The sequence below is a fragment of the Salmo trutta genome, chromosome 35 (assembly GCF_901001165.1).
Source record: "Salmo trutta chromosome 35, fSalTru1.1, whole genome shotgun sequence".
Lineage (NCBI taxonomy): Eukaryota > Metazoa > Chordata > Actinopteri > Salmoniformes > Salmonidae > Salmo > Salmo trutta.
Window position 1 is genome coordinate 12,490,928 of NC_042991.1, and position 23,943 is coordinate 12,514,870.

At 41.1% G+C, this 23,943-nt stretch overlaps 1 protein-coding gene across 1 annotated transcript; it reads right to left on the bottom strand.

Annotated features, from left to right (window-relative positions):
• Positions 1–309: 309 nt before the first annotated feature.
• LOC115174628 (probable G-protein coupled receptor 132) lies at positions 310–22,299 on the bottom strand. Its single transcript, XM_029733356.1, has 2 exons — positions 22,163–22,299; positions 310–3,000 (listed from the first exon to the last, which is right to left on the bottom strand). Exons 1-2 carry the CDS (start codon positions 22,203–22,205, stop codon positions 1,931–1,933), a joined length of 1,113 nt encoding a protein of 370 aa, XP_029589216.1. The 5' UTR covers positions 22,206–22,299; the 3' UTR covers positions 310–1,930.
• Between the last annotated feature and the right edge of the window lie 1,644 nt (positions 22,300–23,943).

The following is a 23,943-nucleotide window of genomic DNA, read 5'->3' on the forward strand; positions in this document are numbered from 1 at the left end:
TACCGGATGCTCTTTCTATTGAGACAGCTCCTAAACACACTTTCATCTGCATGTTCAGATTCTTTTAACATCAAACGCAGTTTTTCTATGTCACAACACTAAAACCCCACATAATATAGGCTATGCGTGCAAACTAAAAAAACCTGACAGTGTATTAGTGGAATAAAGCTTTTATTATGCTATTTTTTTGTGTCAATACTTTGAAGTGCCTATGCACTCTCCCTCTTTGTTTGTTCCCCTTATAGTGTGAAAATCATGTCTCACCACGTCTCAAATCTGGACAGACTTCAATAATGATACTGAAATGTCACATTTTACTTCAAATGTTTATTTAAAAATGTACAGAAACAGTATAAATAATATTAATCGAGATGAAATGTTTCAATAAAAAGAACAAGCCTTTGCTTTTTACAAACTTTTAAAAAGGTCTGCAACAGGATGAAAAATACTAAATGTATATAAAAAGGTTATAGGAAGATTATATCTTCATGTTGCAAAACACAACACCAAAAACATGACGAACACTAAAAATGTTTGTTTTCAAAATAAAATATTAAACTGTAAGAGCATGCTGTTGATCTATGTATCATCTACAGTGAAATCACCTATGTTTCTAGAGACAAACACAATATATGTATAATATGTATTGCAGCGTATCACATTTTGCACAATTTCTTTAACGAATACTGTTTGTCCAAAGGAAAACACAATTTTTCCATTCATAGAAAATCTGTTTCTCACTCCAACATTAGCACCAGAGCAGTCAAGTTTCAAACTTTTCTTTCACATGGACACAAATAAATGCTGAATTTGGCAAACATTGACAATTGGTTCATTCCTACAACTACGTGGTGCCTTTTCTGTCACCCAGAATTCAGTATATTACTTCTTATTCAGTGTAAAATGTGAATTCTAAAAGGCTTTAAATATAAAGTCAGGTGTCCTTTACCTTAACACAAAAATATGGATATTGAAAGGGAATTCTATGCATTTTGAACACTTTTCTTCAGTAGATGTAGGCATTTTTTGTCCCCGGTTGTTATTCATCAACTTCCATGAGAAATATTAGCCATAAAATACACTATTTAAAATATGTTTTCATTATTTTATACTCCTAGTTAAATTATCTCGCATCAATAACGTTTTTTTCATGATTACTTTATTTATTATCATTTTCTTTATTTCTGTATGTCCCTGATTTCACTTTCCATCCTGTTAGTTTGTCCTAATTCTCCACTTAAGAAAACAACCCCTTCCTACAATGACACCATATTTAGGAAGAGTCATCATTTCTTTGGTGGGGAAACAATGGTGCATGGCTAAATAAATATTAATAGTCTGCATGTGCCACTCATACATTTCCACCCTGTTAGGCTAAATTAGAGGAAATCAAAACATTTACAAATGTTAAAATATGTTTAAGAGAATTTAAAATCCTGTTCAAGTGTTCACCATTATGCTAGCTCAATCTTGCTCACTCCCAGCGCTATGGCTAATATAGGCTCCACATTTCCACCCTGTTATGTTCCACCCTGTTATGATTATGCACCTGAAAAAATGTAAGTGCCTGAGCTTGACCAATATGTTTCCCTTTTTCTGATAGTACACTAAAAATATAATACAAAAGTTATGAGGTCCAAAGGATACCGCATAGCAGGAATGACCAAATTTCTTCAACCGGAGACGAACAGCAAAAAATGAGGCAGAAATTAACTTAAAGCTGGGTTGAAGTCCTGCTTGACACATTTCAATCATTTACATTCCAGTCAGTTTCTGGGATGGCTGGAATACGTTGTCTCCCATTGCTCTTGCTATGTTTGGGGCTCCACCTGGCTCTATGCTGAGTCTGTTTAATATTCCAGAGTACCTGCAAGTCACCAGTCCAGGGTTCCTTCAGCAGTCATATCTGCATACCCCTCTGGCTCCCATATCAAACTCCTACCCTTTCTCTGCCATTCTTCGCCACATCCAGTATGGCGGCCGCCACTTCTGACGAGTTCTTGGAGTTGTGCATCTTGTGCTGGCTGCTGTCGGTGGAACGTGCCTGCAGGGTGGCCCGCCCCCGGAGGTATTTCAGGCCGCAACGCAGCTCCTTGCGAATGTTGTCGCTGGAGAGCACGTAGAGGATGGGGTTGATAGCGCTGTTTAAGGTGGACAGGCCCAAAGAGATAGTGTAAGGGGTGTAGATGCTTTCCTCGAAGTTGCATGTCTTCTGCAGCTTAGGGATGTGGAAGGTGACCGCGCGAAGCAGCAGGATGATGTGGTACGGCGCAAAGCACACCAGGAAGAGGATAACCACGGCAATCGCCAAGTAGCGCACCCGCTCCTTCTGGCACGGCTGCAGCCCCGTGCTGGCCTGCACGCTGGCCAGGATGGCACGGTTGGTGACCACCAGCACGACCAGCGGGGCCAAGAAGCCAATGACGAAGCGTGCGTAGTTGAAACCCGTCACGGTGAGCGTGCTCTGGCCCGGCTCGAAGCATTTCTTCTCTACCGTGTTGCCCTCCATCATGGTAAAAACTGGCACGTGGCCCATGAACACCACCAAGACGATTACCATGGTAACCGCAACTGCCAGCCTCTGCTGGCGAAGGCCGCGCGACTCCACGGCGTAGACCACGGCCACATATCGGTCGCTGGAGATGCAGCACAGCAGGAAGATGCTGATGTACATGTTGTTGAAGAAGAAGTAGCCCGTCACCTTGCAAGCCATGGAGCTCCAGCGCCACTGGTGGCCCATGTTCGCGTAGTCGGCCCACATGGGCAGGGTGCAGAGGTAGATGAGGTCGCACACGGACAGGCTCAACAGATAGATGCCCAGGACGTTTTTGCGGCGCACCTGGAGGAAGGTCAGGTAGACAGTAACGATATTGGCGGGCAGCCCGATAATCAGTACCACACTGTAAAGCACAACCAGGGGCACGCGGTCATCAAAGTAGGTCAGGTTGCAGTTGGTGGCCCCAACGCTGATCTGAGTCACGGTCGTCTCATGCATAGTGTCTGGAGGGTAGAGAGAGAGAGGGAAAGAGAGAAAAAGCAAAGTCACATTTCCGATTTTGGTATGCAGGTTGTGTGATATATAAAACCTTTGAATGTATGCAAACACAAATGAGGAAATCACAAGATTAACTCTAAATCACTCTATTTGCAGAGCATTTTTCCGCAGATGTTTACATGTCATTCATATTGGTTGGATATCTCTGGAACAAATCATGCTTGAAGATGGCCTATTGGCCTAGTAAGCAAACTAACAAGGGCTTTTTAATTTTGATCGCAAAAGGCGTTTTTCTGGCTTGCTTCACAGCTTTGTGTTTTACAAAATTCTAGACCTACAGTAGGCCCCTAATATGTAAGCCACATCCATTCATTCTCGTGGTTTGTCTACTCTACAGCCACTGTAGTCTAATGTGATAGACTTTACCTTACTTACACACACATACAGAGACAGAAACATAATTACTCTGTATTCACAGAAAAACCCTTAGGGGCCACTAAAGGAAGAATGAGTGAGTGAGTTGCTCGAAGGACACAAGCTGAGTTATGTGCATAGTGAGTCACACATACATGACTATGTGCGACTGTCCAAAAGCGGCAACATGGTTTAAAGTCAGCCCTCGGCTTTATGGAAATGTACATCTGATTTGTCAAGGCCCTTAGCATGTTGAGTCATTTGCATGTTAAAGTGCTTCTTTGCTGAGAATCAATTAGCAAGCAACCAAAAACCACACAATGGACAAGTAATACCACAACTCCCAGTTGGTGCATCTCAACTGAAAACTACTTTCTGTTGACTAACCATGACGACTCATCTAGTCATCAACCTTGATGGTCATTGTTAGACCCATTTTGGTACATAAAGAAAATGTACAGTATAAAATATTTGGGTTGATTTGTTATTGAATATAGAATTGTATGACAACTGTTTATTGTATGTACAGAAACCCAACTATATGACTATTGCGACACCTAATGGCTTGTTGGACAGCATAAAGGGATTATGGGTAAAGATGGCCTCAGTATAATTGGAAGAAGTGTAGGAGACCTGTATGGAAGATGCCAAAGAGAAACAGCTTTCAACCATGTAAACCATTTAATTTATCTTGCATTCTTTTTTTTTTACATTCATGGGTTTAACTTTTTTTGACATCATTACCATCTTGGAACCTGTTAGAACCCCCGGACTATATTGTTTGTTTTTCCATTTATCAGCCTGGAACTGTGTGACAACCCAGACAATTCTTTGTGAGTAATGAATATAATTTACCTGCAACAACTCTGAAGTCTCTCAATGGGAAAACACCTGTAAAGGTGCCTATAGATATGTGTGTCGGAGTTGAGAGATGTGGCTTTCCCTATTGTTTTGTTTTGATATTGAGCTATCTGATATAAATGCTCTAAGACTTCTAGGTGGTATTGGTATGTTTTCATTGGTTGGCTTTAAACTAGGCTACACGTGCACGAGAGGTAGGTTACAGTACGCTATTTTGTGAACTATTCTGTGACCCCTTTTAGATAAACTAAACTAAACTAAAAGGGGTCCCAGTCTAAGTTGGATGATGTGGCGGTCATGACATTTTGTCACCAGGTGATTGTCAAGCAATTAACTGCCGGTCTCATGATAATTGACCGTTAATTAACATAAACACATTTAACATCTCCTGGCTTCCACACATATCCTACAAGCCACTGATGTAGACCTTTGGAATATCTACATTTTAAAAAGTCTAATAAATCCATGTAATATAGCCTGCACCATCATAATAAATCCATTGTTTATTTTAGACAGGTCTAAAGAAACATGATATGAAGAAAATGTAGTCTATTTCAGAAGAAAAGAATAGCATACTCTGAGTTGTCCTTATGTTAGGCCCTTATCTGGCTGTGGGCTATGCTAATTAATTTAGCAGACAAGATTTTCTGAGAATTATTATTATTATTATTATTATTATTATTATTATTATTATTATTATTATTATTATTATTATTATTATTATTATTATTATTATTATTATTATTATTATGCACCCGGGTGGCGCAGTGGTCTAAGGCATTGCATCTCAGTGCAAGAGGCATTACTGCAGTCCCTGGTTCAAATCCAGGCTGCATCACATCTGGCCGTGATTGGGAGTCCCATAGGGCGGTGCACAATTGGCCAGGGTAGGCCGTCATTGTAAATAAGAATTTGTTCTTAACTGACTTGCCTAGTTAAATAAAGGTAAGAGATATTATTAAAAATACAATTGAAGATAGCTGAATTAAATAGAAAGGATATTTTCTCCAAACGATTTCTGAGGGAGTGTGCACATGTGGCTATTCTGTGTTGAGCGGTTAACAAAAAAACTGGTCCTCCTAAATGCTTAATTTAGAGTTATTAATGTGACTTTAGTTGTTCTACAAACATTGGGATATATGTTTTAATTTTTTATTCGTTTTAATGCTTCATGATGCGACTAATGATTTGAAAAACGTTGCATGAAAGGCATGAGCTCTGATTTGTTTCTTGCACAGGCTGCACACACTTCATCAGTCTCTCATTCACAATTTGACAAGCACTTGATAATGCCTCAAATTTCCCAGCGCCATCCCCCTTGTGTGGCCATAATGCCCCAAAAAGATCCATGCCTTTTGCGGCCAGTGGTCATTGTACCCATGAGCTGAATATAATAATTATAATTCCCTTCTCCCAGCTGTGTGCTCCGAAGCACCACTCACTCACATGGCTCTCTCAGATACCTCAATTCTTATTAGCCAATGCCTGTCACGTGATCGGGTTCTTCTTCTGACAGGCATCTCAGCTCCAAAGTAACAAGATGAGTAGGCCTAATGAACAGCAAAAGCACTAGCCTATGTCAATCTACTATCCCCCATAGTACAAAAGTTGACCTATTCTATTGGTCAACTTGTCCTTCTGTGCGAGAAAGATCAGAACGTTTAGCTTAAAATGTTGATAAACTATTAGGCTATTTCTTCACGTTGTATGCACTGCAATGCACACGCGGCAGTAGGCTATTAGCGCGAATGTTCCAAAATGCAATAAATTATCAGGAAAACACCATTCTCAAAAGTGACCGCAAATGCGATTATGCATGTAATGCTTTATTATAAAGGTACATTTTTATGGTGAAAATGATCTTCCCCAAACTTGAAACTCACACTGCCAATGTATGCCAGTTAGGCTCTCCACTGTTTGTAAAGTGGATTAATGTGCTTAATTTTATGAAGTTATTTGGCCACTTTATCAAAACATATAGGCCATGGGCTAGGCTACATGAGGTGTGGGACTATGATTTGAAAAAGTGAGGAAACAAATGCATGTGCTGTTTCTTGCCTTACTGGACACAAGCTGGGCATCATTCACAAGTGATAATATATAATTCACAAGCTAATATTGTCACCCATCACACTATTCTTGATTTAATCTTGTGATATTTCAGTCTCTACATATACTAAATAATATATGTGTGAAATTAGTTTTGATTTAGAATGGACCATTATCATGCATCAACACTCTGTGGCACCAACACTCTGTTTTCTCATGCAATTGCAGAGCCTATTGACATGTTGCGCAATATGAGCTCATATGAAGTGTTTGATTTGATTTTCAATTATATTTGCATTGATGTGAGAGTGATTAGAGGGACAATAGAGTGCTGAAGACCAGGCAGTTAGCAAGTTTGGTAGGCTACTAGCATCAGCAGAATCATTTAGAGAAGCCTAGTTACCGTGAGTAAACGGTCACGTGGAATTTGACTGCGGTCATGACTTGTGACTGCCGGAGTGGCGGTAATAAGGTCATCATAACAGCCCTAATGGAAAGGTCATAACAGCCCTAATGGAAAGGTCATAACAGCCCTAATGGAAAGGTCATAACAGCCCAAATGGAAAGGTCATAACAGCCCTAACTGAAGAATTAAAGAAGTTGCTGAGTTGACAGAGAGATCGCAAGAGCAATCCAGAGCACTTCAGCAGGCCTGTGTGGATCAGCGTGAAGCTGTGCCACTTGCACACGCAATAATTGAGCAGCAAAAGAAGGCTGCTGCTAGGCTTGGGTGGTATACAGTATATACTGTATACCGGGTTATTTGGAAAAATCCACGGGATGGTTTTTCAATACTGTCAATACCGTTGAAACTATTTCTTTGAAGTTTTTTTTTGTACATTTGAATATTTGTAGCTACTTTTTAAGTAAATACCTGCAGTTAATATGTGTAATATGTTAGGAGATAAAGAACATTGAGTTTTTAATTTCACCTGTCACATTATTATGAAGCTTACAATAATCACCAGTCACGTGGTGTTTGTTTGCAAGCACACAACAACGAGAGACTGGAGCCTTGTGAGTCACTCACTGTTGTGCAGTATGCGCCAGGTGATATAATTACAGTATGGAATTCAAAACTAAATGTTTGCCATCTTACAACTATTAAGTTAACAGTCTAAAATGTGCTAAATGCTCTGCAGTTTTGCATTTGGTTTGCTAATTTAGTAGCTAGTTAGCTATCTAGCTAAGTGGTTAGCTTCTCCCAAAATCAAATATTCGCTTCGTAACAGCAGAGAATCCCCTCCTGGATCAATAGCCTTGCTGGCTAATATTTGTTTTGTGCAGCATTTTTGAGTTACTTGTATAGTTTAGGTTAGAAACTGTACAAAATGTTCGCAATGCGCTCGTTAGCATCTCTCTATGTCATATGTTCTTGTTTGAATTGCTAACCTCTGGATTTCAGAGTATCAGTGGGGTTTGAAAACAGCGCCCCCAGTGTCGGTTTTATTGAATATCTTGTTATGGCACAAGGTCGGTATGAAGGTATGACAATCTGGATACCGCCCAAGCCTAACTGCTGCACCAACTGTGTATATTCCTTATGACCTAAAACTATCAGACTTCAGTGGGGCCTCTTGGGAGCAGATACTTGAGAAATGGATAGCCCTGGTGAAGTTGAGCTTACGGGTCTCCTGTGTGCTGGTAAGTGATTGGGCGGAGCTAATCAGACAGCACCTGAAAGGAGAGGCCAGTGAAACGGTGAAGCTGATGGTAGAGGAGGATGAAGAGGATGTTGCCGGCATCTTTGCGTTACATTTGGACATGTACGGGGGTAAGGTTCCTCTGGGGACCTTGTTTAACTTCTTTGGGATAGGGGGCAGTATTTTCACGGCCGGATAAAAAACGTACCCGATTTAATCTGGTTACTACTCCTGCCCAGAAACTAGAATATGTATATAATTAGTAGATTTGGATAGAAAACACTCTAAAGTTTCTAAAACTGTTTGAATGGTGTCTGTGAGTATAACAGAACTCATATGGCAGGCAAAAACCTGAGAAGATTCCATGCAGGAAGTGCCCTGTCACAATTTGTTGTCCTTCTGTTGCATCTCTATCGAAATTACAGCATTTGTGCTGTTACGTGACACTTTCTAAGGCTTCCATTGGCTCTCTAAAGCCGCCAGAAAGTGGAATGGGGTGTCTGCTGTCTCTGGGCAAAGTATAGGAGCAGAGTTTAAGTGGTCAGCCTGGGGACAGTGAGACTGGAGATGCGCGGTCACGAGAACTCGCCATTTTTTTCTTTCTCTCGTTGAATGAATACAACGTTGCCCGGTTGGAATATTATCGCTATTTTATGAGAAAAATAGCATAAAAATTGATTTTAAACAGCGTTTGACATGCTTCTAAGTACGGTAATGGAATATTTTAAATGTTTTGTCACGAAATGCGCTTGCGCGTTACCCTTCGGATAGTGACCTGAACGCACGAACAAAACGGAGGTATTTGGATATAACTATGGATTATTTGGAACCAAAACAACATTTGTTGTTGAAGTAGAAGTCCTGGGAGTGCATTCTGATGAAGAACAGCAAAGGTAATCCAATTTTTCTAATAGTAATTCTGAGTTTACTGAGCCCCGACGTTGGCGGGTCTGAATAGCTAGCCTTGATGGCCGAGCTATGTACTCAGAATATTGCAAAGTGTGCTTTCGCCGAAAAGCTATTTTAAAATCGGACATAGCGATTGCATAAAGGAGTTCTGTATCTATAATTCTTAAAATAATTGTTATGTATTTTGTCAACATTTATCATGAGTAATTTAGTGAATTCACCGGAAGTTTCCGGTGGGTATGCTAGTTCTGAACATCACATGCTAATGTAAAAAGCTGTTTTTTGATATAAATATGAACTTGATTGAAGAAAACATGCATGTATTGTATAACATAATGTCCTAGGAGTGTCATCTGATGAAGATCATCAAAGGTTAGTGCTGCATTTAGCTGTGGTTTGGGTTTATGTGACATATATGCTTGCTTGGAAAATGGCTGTGTGATTATTTGTGTCTATGTACTCTCCTAACATAATCTAATGTTTTGCTTTCGCTGTAAAGCCTTTTTGAAATCGGACAATGTGGTTAGATTAACGAGAGTCTTGTCTTTAAAATGGTGTAAAATAGTTGATCGTTTGAGAAAATTGAATTGTGGTATTTTAGTTGGTTTTGTATTTTGCGCCGTGCGATGCCATTGGCTGTTGGCTAGGGGTTCCGCTAGCGGAACGTCTAGATGCAAGAGGTTAAGGAGTTGCATGGGAAGACACAAGGAGCTGATGAGACCATTTGGGCCTATGCATATGACCTGCAGACAAAGTTGGACAGAGTGATAAAAAAAAATCCCAACTATGTTACAGAGCCGGAAGAAATACTCAAGAAACAGCTGATGTTGGAATTCCGTGAGGATGGCCTTCATCGGGAGATGAAGATGGTCCTAACAGAAAAAAAGTTGCCCTTCATTGATATGATTAATGTGGCCATCACCTGGTAAGAAGAGGAAAAACAACCCCAACCCCCCCAACAAATCGCGAGGCACGGCGAGCGCCGTCATCTTCTATAGCTTTAGAGGGCCTCCAAGACACAAATCAGAAGATGGCTTCCTTAGCAGGAAGAACTGGTTCAGGAAATTTGCCATGCCAGGAGAGACCGAACCCCCCAAGAGGCACAGGCCCCAGGGAGGAGGAACACCAGACCTCCATTGACAGACAACTATGGACAATTCACAGTGCATTCGGAAAGTATTCAGATCCCTTGACTTTTTCCACATTTTCTTAGGTTACAACCTTATTTTAAAATTGATAAAATATTTTTTCCCCTCATCAATCTACACACAATACCCCATAATGGCAAAGCGAAAACAGATTTTTAGATTATTATTTTTTTAAATACCGTATTTAGATAAGTATTCGAAATTGAGATTGAGCTCAGGTGCATCCTGTTTCCATTGATCATCCTTGAGATGTTTTTACAACTTGACTGTGTTAAATTCAAATGATTGAACATTATTTGGAAAGGCACATACCTGTCTATATACAGTGAGGGAAAAAAGTATTTGATCCCCTGCTGATTTTGTACGTTTGCCCACTGAGAAAGAAATGATCAGTCTATAATTTTAATAGTAGGTTTATTTGAACAGTGAGAGACAGAATAACAACAAAAAAATCCAGAAAAACGCATGTCAAAAATGTTATAAAATTATTTGCATTTTAATGAGGGAAATAAGTATTTTACCCCCTCTCAATCAGAAAGATTTCTGGCTCCCAGGTGTCTTTTTTACAGGTAACGAGCTGAGATTAGGAGCACACTCTTAAAGGGAGTGCTCCTAATCTCAGTTTGTTACCTGTATAAAAGACACCTGTCCACAGAAGCAATCAATCAATCAGATTCCAAACTCTCCACCATGGCCAAGACCAAAGAGCTCTCCAAGGATGACAGGGACAAGATTGTAGACCTACACAAGGCTGGAATGGGCTACAAGACCATTGCCAAGCAGCTTGGTGAGAAGGTGACAACAGTTGGTGCGGTTATTCGCAAATGGAAGAAACACAAAAGAACTGTCAATCTTCCACGGCCTGGGGCACCATGCAAGATCTCACCTCGTGGAGTTGTGTTGTTGCCTAAAAACTAATCAAATATATTTGATTAGATCAGGGGTTAAAACCAGTACAGGGAACAGAACCGAAAACCTGTAGTCCACAATCAGCTCCTTTCTCTTGCTGAATTTGAGAGGGGGGTTGCTGTCTCTGACCTCCTCCGCTGTCTCATTGTTGTCGGTGATCAGGCCTACCACTGTTTTGTCGTCTGCAAACTTAATGATGTGTTGGAGTCATGTGCAGCCATTCAGACGTGGGTGAACAGGGAGTACAGGAGGGGACTAAGCATGCACCCCTGAGGGGCCTCCGTGTTGAGGGTCAGCGTGGCGGATGTGTGGCTGCCTACCTTCACCACCTGGTGTCGGCCCGTCAGGAAGTCCAGGATCCAGATGTAGAGGGAGGTGTTTAATCCCAGGGTCCTTAGCTTAGTGATGAGCTTGGAGGGCACAATGGTGTTGAACGCTGAGCTGTAGTCAATGAACAGCATTCTCACATAGGTGATCTTATTGTCCAGGTGGGAAATGGCAGTGTGGAGTGCAATAGAGATTGCCTTATCTGTGGATCTGTTGGGGCGGTATGCAAATTGGAGTGGGTCCAGAGTGTCTTGGATGATGTTGTTGATGTGAACCATGACCAGACTTTCAAACATTTCATGGCTATGATTGCTACGGGGTGATAGTCATTTAGATAGATTACCTTGGCGTTCTTGGGCACAGGGACTATGGTGGTCTGCTTAAAACATATAGGTATTACAGACTGGTTCAGGGAGAGGTTGAAAATGTCAGTGAAGACACTTGCCAACTGGTCAGCGTATGCTCTGAGTATGTGTCCTGGTAATCCGTCTGGCCCTGCTGCCTTGTGAATGTTAACCTGTTTAAAGATCTTATTTACATCGGCTACGGAGAGCGTGATCACACAGTCTTCCGGAACAGTTGGTGCTCTCATGCATAGTTCAGTGTTGCTAGCCTAGAAGCGTGCTTAGAAGGTACACGTATTTTGCTTGTCTGGTAGGCTCATGCCATTGGATAGCTTCGGGCTGGTTTTCCTTTTGTAATCCGTGATAGTTTGCAAACCCTGCCACATCCGACGAGCGTCAGAGCCGGTGTAGTAGGATTCGATCTTGGTCCTGTATTGACGGTTCGTTGGAGGGCGTAGCAGGATTTCTTATAAGGGTCTGGATTAGTGTCCCGCTCATTGAAAGCGGCAATGTTAGCCTTTAGCTCTGTGCGGATGTTGCCTGTAATCCATGGCTTTTGGTTGGGATATGTACGTTTGGTCAATGTGGGGACAACGTCGTCGATGCACTTATTAATGAAAGCATTGACTGATGTGCTAAACTCTTCAATGCCATCGGATGAATCTCAGCGAAACAGTCGTGTAGTTTAGCATCCGCTTCATCAAACCACTTCCATATTGAGTTGGTACTTCCTGTTTGAGTTTTTGCTTGTAAGCAGGAATCAGGAGGATAGAGTTGTTGTCAGATTTGCCAAATGGAGGGTGAGGGAGAGCTTTGTATGCTTCTCTGTGTGTGGATGAAAGGTGATCTAGAGGTTTTTCTAGTTGCACAGGTAACATGCTGGTAAAAATTAGATCAAACAGATTTTAGTTTTCCTGCACCGCCTCTTGGTGAGTATTTATTTATTTTTTGCTTATGGCCTATACAGCTCGTTGAGTGCGGTCTTAGTGCCAGCATCAGTTTGTGGTGGTAAATAATAAATACTACAAAAAATATGCATACATATTATCTTGGTAAATAGTGTGGTCTACAGCTTATCATGAGGTATTCGAACTCAGGTGAGCAGAACCAAGACTTCCTTAATATTAGAGAGTGACTTGTGTAATTCTATACAGTGTAATTGTTGAGTGACTTGTGTCAAAGCAGTTATATAATTAAACTGCACTCTAAGGCAAAGACTCAGCCAAAGAGTGTGTTACATCTTGCTTTTGTCTTTTTAACTGAAAAAGATTTAACCCTGCAGCTACACAGTTGACTCAGTCCCTGTGATGTGCAGAGGAGAAATTAACAAATTGGACCAGCCCAGTCTTTACTTGACCAAAAAATACTTCTGAAATGAGTGTGGGTCAAGAAGCCTTGTTAAACCATTTACATTTTTACAAGAGCAACACTAAAGCAACACTCTCCTGTGTGGCAGAGCATACTTTTTACCCTATAGCTGTTCAAGATGGATGCTTAAATAATAAATTGTTTATTTCCCAGTTACATTTGTGACTTGTTTCAGGAAATTAAGTGTATGCATTTGACTTTAACATATATATTTTTTAATCAAAATGTGTTTTTTGGCAAAAATGCCTTCTGGAAGATGTGAACTTTCATTTGCCTTAATAACAAACTTGTATTGCCATCTGTAAATATGAATAAAATTGTTAAAATTGCAAGCCTTGTTGGTTTAACCACAGAAAAAGACAAGAACCTTCCTGCTAGCTCTGCCCGGTGGAAGCAGAGTATGACAGCTAAAGAGATGGAGAAAATTCTGCCGTTTGATTGCAAATATGCGGAGGGAGTTGAAAAGAGAACACACAGAAGGCTGTTGTATAAAACACCTGTCTCCGGATTACATCTTCAAACTAAGGGCAACCATGGCATCCGTGACAGAGAGGGAGAAGCGTTCATCCATGTACAGTGGGTATAGAAAGTCACCACCCCCTTTCAAAATGTTCACCTTTTGTTGCTTTAGAGCCTGAAATGAAAACACATAACATTTGACTTTTTCAGGCTTTATTTACACACAGTAACCCACAATATCCAAGTAGAGAAAAAATATATTTAAATGTATTAAAAGTAAAACAGTAAAATACCATACTTGAATAAGTGAACCCCCCCCCCCCCTTTAGAATTGCAATTTCAAACTTTCTGAAGTATAATCAAACACCTTCCAGATCACAAATCAGGCTAATTGGCTTCCATCTGTGATCAATTTTAGTGACTTTGATTAGTTCAGAATAAAAGCAGTTGTTCGTAGAGGACTCCACTGCTTAGTAGTGCAATTCAAAGCAAAGAATCCACTACGGGCGGAAAGGTACTTTCAAAAGATCTATGAGATAAAGTTGTGGAAAGGCACATGTCAGGGGATGGATATAAAACAATTTAAAAGGCTTTGTCTATACCTCGGAGCACAGTTAAGACCATTATTAAGAAATTGAAGGCATATGCCACCACCCAGAACCTGCAAAGTTCAGGCCATCCCTCCAAACTGGATGACTGGGCAAGGAGGAGACTGATCACAGAGGCTACCAAGAAGCCAATAGCGACTTTGAAGGAGCTTCAGGCCTTTATGGCAAAGACTGGTCAATGTGTGTATGTGACCACAATATCACAAGCGCTCCACAAATCTGGCCTCTATGGGAGGGTGGCAATAAAAAAAACTGTCCTCATAAAAAGCCACTTCAAGTCTCGTTTGAGCTTTGTCAAAAAGCACATTATAGATTCCAAGGCTAAGTGGCAAAAGGTGCTGTGGTCAGAGGAGACCAAAATTGAACTTTTTGGCCTGAAAGCAAAACGATATATTTGGTGAAAACCCAATAAATCTTCCCACTCAAAGAACACCATGCCAACAGCACAGCACAGCGGTGGCAGCATCCTGTTGTGGGGGTGTTTCTCTTCAGCAGGAACTGGAGCACTTGTCAGGATAGAAGGGAAAATGGACAGTGCAAAATACCGACAGATTCTTGAGGAGAACCTGCAGCTCTCTGCCAGGAAGTTAAAAATGGAAAGATGATTCACCTTTCAACATGACAATGAAACAAAGCACACTGCCAAAGCAACCGTACAGTGGCTGAAGGAAAATAAGGTGAAAGTCCTTGAGTGGCCTAGTCAGAACCCTGACATAAATCCTATTGAGAATCTGTGGAAGGACTTGAAGAGTGCAGTCCATGAGCAATTTCCATGCAATTTGACTGAGCTTAAACAATTCTGCAAAGAAGAATGGGCAAATATTGCACAGTCTAGGTCTGCAAAGTTAGTAGAGACGTATTCAAAGACTCATGGCTGTAATTCAAGCAAAAGATGGTTCCACCAAGTATTAACTCTGGGGGGTGTTATCCAAATAGGGTATTTTACTGTTTATTAGAGGGTTTTTTAAAATGTTTTTTTAGGCAACAAAGCATTTTTAAAGGGGGTGTTCACTTTCTATACACACAGGTAAGAGAGTCTAGCTACATACGTTTTCAGATAGACGTTTACATTGCAAGTTAAAGAATACTGTTAGCTAGCTAGCTAATGTTAGTAATATTATTTGCATCTCATCTCAAAGCCATTTGCATTGCTAGTTATAGCCTAATGTTAGCCAGCTAGCTAACATTGAACCAGGTTGGTTAGCTTTAGCTACCTGCAGATTCATCCATGGTAGTAAGGTTATGAGTTGGGACAGCTATCTAGCTACCTACCTACATGTCTAAACAAAAGGCTCCACTATGCAAGTAACCATTTCACTGTACCGTTTACACCTTCTGTATCCTGTGCATGTGACAAATAAACTTGTATTTTATTTGATATAGTATGTGTTTACCAGAGACAGTAATGTGAAGAAAAACATGACCTGCACCAAAGTCAAATTAGGATATAATGTTAGGCCAACTAGACAGTGTCCAAGTTCTAAAATGCTCCAGTAAAATGCCCTGCTTTTATTTTGTCACACTCACAACCGTAAGCTATTTTCTATAATTAGCTCGCCATTAACTTGAAATATTTATCTTGTTGTGAGTTTATTTTACTGTAATAATTAATAAAAATGTGTTATAGTTAAGGCGTTGTGATCTATGATATGGTCATTATTTGAACTGGCTAACAAACTAGAAACTAACCAAAACCTTGTTTAGAAGGTTTATTTTAGTTGCCTGGTTTGCTAGATTGACATATTCTAAATACAATTTTAAAAGGATAGGTTTATTGGTGTTAAAATACACCAATTATGATGTTTTGGACCAACAGACTGCCTGTCATTTTGAGTTAATACTTTTTTATAACAACAAGTTTGATGTCTGGCGACAATAGAATGTTCATGATGTCACTGCGACAACCCTCTACAGACATGTCGATAGAAGTAGTATAAACCAGCCTTTAGTCTTGACATCGTTGGTTGTTCAGTACACTACCATATTCACTCTGTTTAGCACATGGCCTCCTATGTGAATCCTTAAAGAGATGGCTGGGGCTAAGGTTTAAGAGGGTGTGAACAATGCTGAATGACCATATCATAGCTCCCTGCACTAAAATGGCACCAGAAAAGAAGGCAGACGTTTTACGTGCCCCCAACTGATAATTTTTTTGTTTGTAACTTATTTTTTTACTTATTTTGTACATAATGTTGCCGCTACCGTCTCTTATGACTGAAAATAACTTCTGGATATCTGGACTGCGATTACTCACCACTGACTGGCAGAATCCTTTTTTTCGTTTGACGAGTCCAACACACGCAAACTATATACTGCTTTCTCGGGAACAGGCCCAGGATCCCCGTGATTTGAGTGAAGAGGAGGCGGAGAAAAAGGGGCCAGAGGGTGGGCTGCCTTTGAGAATTCATAGGCGATCGAATAAACCCCCACTTCCTTCCATTCTGCTAGCAAACGTGCAATCTTTGGACAATAAAATTGACGACCAACGCGGAAGATTAAACTACCAACGGGACATTCAAAACTGTAATATTTTATGCTTCACGGAGTCATGGCTGAACAACGACACTATCAACATACAGCTGGCTGGTTATACGCTGCACCGGCAGGATAGAACAGCGGCGTCTGGTAAGACAAGGGGTGGCGGACTATGTATTTTTGCAAATAACAGCTAGTGCCCGATATCTAAGGAAGTCTCGAGGTTTTGCTCGCCTGAGGTAGAGTATCCCATGATAAGCTTTAGACCACACCATCTACCTAGAGAGTTATCTGTATTTTTTGTAGCTGTTTAAATACCACCACAGTCAGAGGCTGGCACTAAGACAGCATTGAATGAGCTGTATTCCGCCATAAGCAAACAAGAAAACTCTCCTAGTAGCCGGGGACTTTAATGCAGGGAAACTTAAAAACGTTTCACCAAATTTCTATCAGCACGTTACATGTGCAACCAGAGGGAAAAAAACCTCTGGACCACCTTTACTCCACACACAGAGACGCATACAAAGCTCTCCCTCGCCCTCCATATGGCAAATCTGGTCATAATTATATTCTCCTGATTCTTGCTTACAAGCCAAAATTAAAGCAGGAGGCACCAGTTACTAGATCAATAAAAAAGTGGTCAGATGAAAGTGATACTAAGCTACAGGACTGTTTTACTAGCACAGACTGGAATATGTTCCGGGATTCCTCCGATGGCATTGAGGAGTACACCACATCAGTCTTCGGCTTCATCAATAAGTGCATCGATGATGTCCTGTCTCTGCATCGATGACGTCCTGTCTCCTGTCTCTGGGCGAAAAACAGCAGGAGATTTTGTGAGTGGTCAGGCTGAGAACAGTGACACTGGAGATGCACGTTCATGTGAATTCTCAATTTTTTTCTTTCAGCCTTTGAATGAATACAACTTCGCCCGGGTGGAATATTATCGCTATTTTACGAGAAAAATAGCATAAAAATGTATTTTAAACAGCGTTTGACATGCTTCGAAGTACAGTAATGGAATATTTTGACATTTTTGTCACGAAATGCGCTCGCGCGTCACCCTTTGGATACTGACCTGAACGCACGAACAAAACGGAGGTATTTGAATATAACTATGGATTATTTGGAACCAAAACAACATTTGTTGTTGAAGTAGAAGTCCTGGGAGTGCATTCTGATGAAGAACAGCAAAGGTAATCCAATTTTTCTTATAGTAAATCTGAGTTTGGTGAGGGCCAAACTTGGTGGGTGTCAAATTAGCTAGCCGTGATGGCCGGGCTATGTACTCAGAATATTGAAAAATGTGCTTTCGCCGAAAGGCTATTTTAAAATCTGACACCGCGATTGCATAAAATAGTTCTGTATCTATAATTCTTAAAATAATTGTTATGTATTTTGTGAACGTTAATCGTGAGTAATTTAGTAAATTCACCGGAAGTTTCCGGTGGGTATGCTAGTTCTGAACATCACATGCTAATGTAAAAAGCTGGTTTTTGATTATAAATATGAACTTCATTGAACAAAACATGCATGTATTGTATAACATAATGTCCTAGGACTGTCATCTGATGAAGATCATCAAAGGTTAGTGCTGCATTTAGCTGTGGTTTTGGTTTTTGTGACATATATGCTTGCTTTGAAAATGGCTGTGTGATTATTTTTGGCAGGGTACTATCCTGACATAATCTAATGTTTTGCTTTCGCTGTAAAGCCTTTTTGAAATCGGACAATGTGGTTAGATTAACGAGAGTCAAGTCTTTAAAATGGTGTAAAATAGTAATATGTTTGAGAAATTGAAGTTATAGCATTTTTGAGGTATTTGTATTTCGCGCCACGCGATTCCACTGGCTGTTGACTAGGTGGGACGCAAATGTCCCACCTTGCCAAGGGAGGTTAAACAGGTCAACATTCACAAGGCCGCAGGGCCAGATGGATTACCAGGACGTGTACTGTGAGCATGCGCTGACCAACTGGCAAGTGTCTTCACTGCCATTTTCAACCTCTCCCTGTCCGAGTCTGTAATACCAACATGTTTCAAGCAGACCACCATAGTGCCTGTGCCCAAGAACACGAAGGTAACCTGCCTAAATGACTACCAGCCCATAGCACTCACGTCTGTAGTAATGAAGTGCTTTGAAATGCTGGTCATGGCTCACCTCAACACCATTATCCCAGAAACCCTAGACCCACTTCAATTTGCATACCGCCCCAACAGATCCACAGATGATGCAATCTCTATTGCACTCAACACTGCCCTTTCCCACCTGGACAAAAGGAACACCTATGTGAGAATGTTGTTCATTGACTACAGCTCAGCGTTCAACACCATAGTGCCCTCAAAGCTCATCAATAAGCTAAGGACCCTGGGACTAAACACCTCCCTCTGCGACTGGATCCTGGACTTCCTGACGGGCCGACACCAGGTGGTAAGGGTAGGTAACAACACATCCGCCGCGCTGATCCTCAACACAGGGGCCCCTCAGGGGTGCGTGCTCAGTCCCCTCTTGTACTGTTCACTCATGACTGCACGGCCAGGCACGACACTAACACCATCATTAAATTTGCCGATGACACAACAGTGGTAGGCCTGATCATCGACAACAACGAGGCAGCCTATAGGGAGGAGGTCAGAGACCTGGCCGTGTGGTGCTAGGACAACAACCTCTCCCTCAACGTGATCAAAGCAAAGGAGATGATTGTGGACTACAGGAAAAAGAGGACCGAGCATGCCCCCATTCTCATCGACGGGGCTGCAGTGGAGCAGGTTGAGAGCTTCAAGTTCCTTGGTGTCCACATCACCAACAAACTAACATGGTCCTAGCACACCAAGACAGTCGTGAAGAGGGCACAACAAAACCTATTCCCCCTCAGGAGACTGAAAAGATTTGGCATGGGTCCTCAGATCCTCAAAAGGTTCTACAGCTGCATCATCGAGAGTATCCTGACTGGTTGCATCACTACCTGGTATGGCAACTGCTCGGCGTCCGACCGCAAGGCACTACAGAGGGTAGTGTGAACGGCCCAGTACATCACTGGGGCCAAGCCTCCTGCCATCCAGAACCTCTATACCAGGCGGTGTCAGAGGAAGGCCCTAAAACTTGTCAAAGACTCCAGCCACCCTAGTCATAGACTGTTCTCTCTGCTACCGCACGGCAAGCGGTACCGGAGCGCCAAGTCTAGATCCAAGAGGCTTCTAAACAGCTTCTACCCCCCAATCCATAAGACTCCTGAACACCTAATCAAATGGCTACCCAGACTATTTGCATTGCCCCCCCACACTCTCCCCCTCTTTTACACCGGTGCTACTCTCTGTTGTTATTATCTATGCATAGTCTCTTTAATAACTCTACCTTCATGTACATATTACCTCAACTAACCAGTGCCCCTGCACATTGACTCCGTACCAGTACCCCCCATTTATATAGTCTCACTATTGTTATTTTACTACTGCTCTTTAATTACTTGCTACTTTTATTTCTTATTCTTATCCATACTTTTTTAAACTGCATTGTTGGTTAGGGGCTTGTAAGTAAGCATTTCACTGTAAAGTCTACACCTGTTGTATTCGGCGCATGTGACCAATACAATTTGATTTGTTTTTGATTTGAATGTGTGTAGACAAAGAACAGCTCTCCAGTAGGTGCACCAAAACATTCAAGGGCCATTTTCTCAAAAGTGGGGTTACAAGTTCATCAACTTTCAAAGCATAATTACTTTCCCATTGTTCCTTAACTGTAGTATATGATATACAATTTTCTAGCTCTGAGTCTCTACTTTTATCCAATGTAAAAACACAATTTCAATTTTTGCTACATAAGACCGAATCAAGCTGGTCGGTCACATTTATGATGAGAGGGGTGAATGAATGGATCACTAGAGCACTGGGAAAATCAACCTGGTCTCAGAGCATTCTGTATTATTCTGTATGTAAATCCGAGACGCCCCATTTAAGATGATATGTTATGTTTCGTATGGTATGTATTCATTTTTGGATGTCCATCACCCATTTGGTATATGTTACAAATTAAACGCTGTGTTATAGTGTTACAAATTAGGGTTAGGAGAAGGGTTAGCTAACATGCTAAGTAGTTGCAAAGTAGTAGTTGAAAAGTTGCTCATTAGCTAAAATTGTCAGTGATGAGATTGGAACTCGAAACTCCCTAATTTGAGTATCTCGGATTTACATTTACTATGTGACGTCTACCATGTTCGTCTAGTCTATGAAACCAGGCTGGGAAAATAGGCATCAGGGAACTGCTGCCTGACAAACGAGACTAGGAGATAGGCTATATAAAACAAATGCAAATTTGAATCATTAATGCATAGTAGTACAAGGAACCTACGCATTTAGCATGGCATTTACAATTCAGAATGTATAAATTATAGCCCAGAAGCTGTAGCTTCTACAGAACCATGGACCAGCACACTGGTTCAGTAAGTGCATAGCCTACATATATCTATTGGACCATTTTCTCTGAAACTGAGTTTGTGTGCTGAAAGGGAATCTACCACCCGACTAGACACTTTTGATCGATATTGAAAGAGGGGCTGGCTCCTCCGCCTGCTGTAAGGCTTTGTCTTCATTGTGTCACATGCCCTCTTTCCTGACATACATTTATGTTAAGGATGAACACGATGACTCTAGGAGAAAATGAAACCTTTGCTCTATGTGTCGCCTGCCATTAGTGACGGTAGCGCACATTCATTTCACCCCCGTTAATCTCGGTGCTCCGGGGATTTTTGAGGAGGCGCCTCTTTCAACTCACTTGACAGTTTGTATGGGAGACCTAAAGTGGGTGTGCTACATTATCTTATTTTATGTCTAGGCTAGCGTAGCCTACCTGAAGGCGCACACAATATTCTGAGACTATGGTTGAGATATAACCGGCTGAGTGTGCGGGAGCGCTCGTGCGACAGATGTAATCACATGAATTGGCATAAACAACATGCACTGCAAGGTTCCTAAAACAACATGACTGATTTAAAATATTTTCACCATTTAAACTATTCATTAAATATTGATCATCTCGTTGTTTACAAAAAAATGTATACAACATTTAACTACCCACTGAGTCGAACAAGGTGGCCTGGTGAACAGCTATGCTTTGCTTATTGAACACTTAATAATTAAAGCCGTCTGGTATGATTAATCACAGTTGCTTTTTAATAGTATTATAATAAAATATAAATAACAAATAACCAACAATAAACTCACAATTTTCTTTCATGTCCTTACGCAAATGTAGGCTACAATAACAGCAAACTACCAGTAACTGAGGTGACCTATACATGTACCTACATTTCCCCGCATGATCCTTGAAGACAAAAAAAATAAATCACAACCTTTTTTAGAGAGTTTTTCTCATTAGTCGATCACCAAAATACAAAACTACACTTCCAATCACTGCACGATATACCATAAAACTGAACCGATAACTAAGTCGCAAATAATAATATCAGTCAGAGCGTAATATCCAGAAGTGCATGCTGCATGTTAACTCTGGTTCAGGGCGGTTAGTCCGTATCCTTTCACTACGGAGGAAGGCGCACTAAGGACCTGGACCAGAGCTAATACTAGGTAAATCAATAATTTCTTAAAAGTTACAATTATCTCAATCACACGTTTCAACATTTTGTCAGAGAAACTCACAGTTTTGCTGTAACATCTCTCGAAATCCGTAAACAGTCTTCATACATTACTGCCTGAAAGAGAGCATGCTTCTTCCACCTTCGTCATACATTCTACATTCATAAGCATACGGTTAAAGTGCTGTTTAAACATCCGCTGCGATAGTAGTACGTGCGTGGAGGAAGATCCCCGCGCTCTGAAATGTCACGAGGTTTGAATATAGCAATACCACAAGTGACAAATCATTGATGTATTGCTCCAGTGTACTCTTACCACCTAAAAAAATATATATTGCACTGACTTCTTGAAAAAGACACACATGAGCACATGAGATTGTTTTTTTTTTAAATATAAAAATACTTTAATTAAAAAAAATGTAAACTGTTGATGATTCATTTACCAAGTCTTCTGTGTAAAAACAGAAGGGAATGCAATGAGTAAGCCAGCAAGGTCATAATTTGCATCAATGCTAACATTTAGCCAAGGCCAGGAAATGGAGTAATTCCATAGCCTAAATGCTATAGCAAGGATTAGTGGGAAAGATGCTAGGGATGTTCTGAACTTACTCCACTCCCGAGCCAAAAGCCACCTAAATTGCACAAAACGTGGCCAAAAACAAGACCACCCTGAGCCATGTTTTCAAAACCTAAACCCTAGAGAAACTGAAAGAATAAAATGCAAAAGAAAGACTTCTGTGTTGGTCATTACTGAGATATGGTTAAGGAAGAGTGTTCTGAATACTGACGTTAACCTTTCTGGTTATAACCTTTTTCGGCAAGACAGACCTTCCAAAGGTGGGGGTGGCAATCTTTACCAAGGATCACCTTCAGTGCTCGGTTGTCTCCACCAAGTCTATCCCCAAACAATTTGATTTGCTGGTTTTAAGCATTAAACTTTAAAATAGCTCTTTGTTGACCCTACCTGCCCTAAGCTCTCTCCTGGCCCCTTACACTAAGTCTGAATTTGTCCTTCTAGGTGACCTAAACCACTTGACCAAGTCCTAAAGCAATGGGACTCCCTAAATCTTTCTCAGGTTATTACCAATTCCACAAGGAATGACTCCAAACATCCAGAAAAGGCTACTCTTCTTGATGTTATCCTCACAAATAATCCTGATAGGTATCAGTCTGGTGTTTTCTGTAATGACCTTAGTGATCACTGTTTTACAGCCTGTGTTCGTAATGGCTGCTCAGTGAAACAGCCTGTCCTGATTTGTCATAGACGCTTGCTAAAAAACTTTAATGAGCTGGCCTTCCTTCATGAACTGGCCTCTGTAAAATGTTTGATATTTTCAGTGGTATTGTAAACACACCCCCATAAAGAAGATGATAATTAAAAACAGGTTCAGCCCTTGGTTTGACCGTGATCTTGCAGTTACTCCACCTCATGAATTGCATTTGGTGAAAGGCTCGGCACACGCATACTCAGGGTGACTGACTATTGTTCAGGAAAATGAGAAATAAGTGCACTCAGGCTATCCGGAAGGCCAATGTTAGTTACTTTAAGGAGAAGTTCTCTCTCTGTGGGTCAAATCCCAAGAAGTTCTGGAAAACGGTTAAAGACCTGGAGAATAAACCCTCCTCCTCACAGCTGCCAGTGTCTCTTAATGTTGATGATGTGGTTGTTACTGACAAGAAGCACATGGCTGAGCTCTTTAATCACCACTGCATTAAGTCAGGATTCCTATTTGACTCAGCCATGCCTCCTTGCCCGTCCAACATTTCCTCATCTCCCACCCCTTCTAATATCCCTGATGCTTCTCCCTCTTTTTACCCTGCCCCGCTACAAAGTTTCTCCCTGCA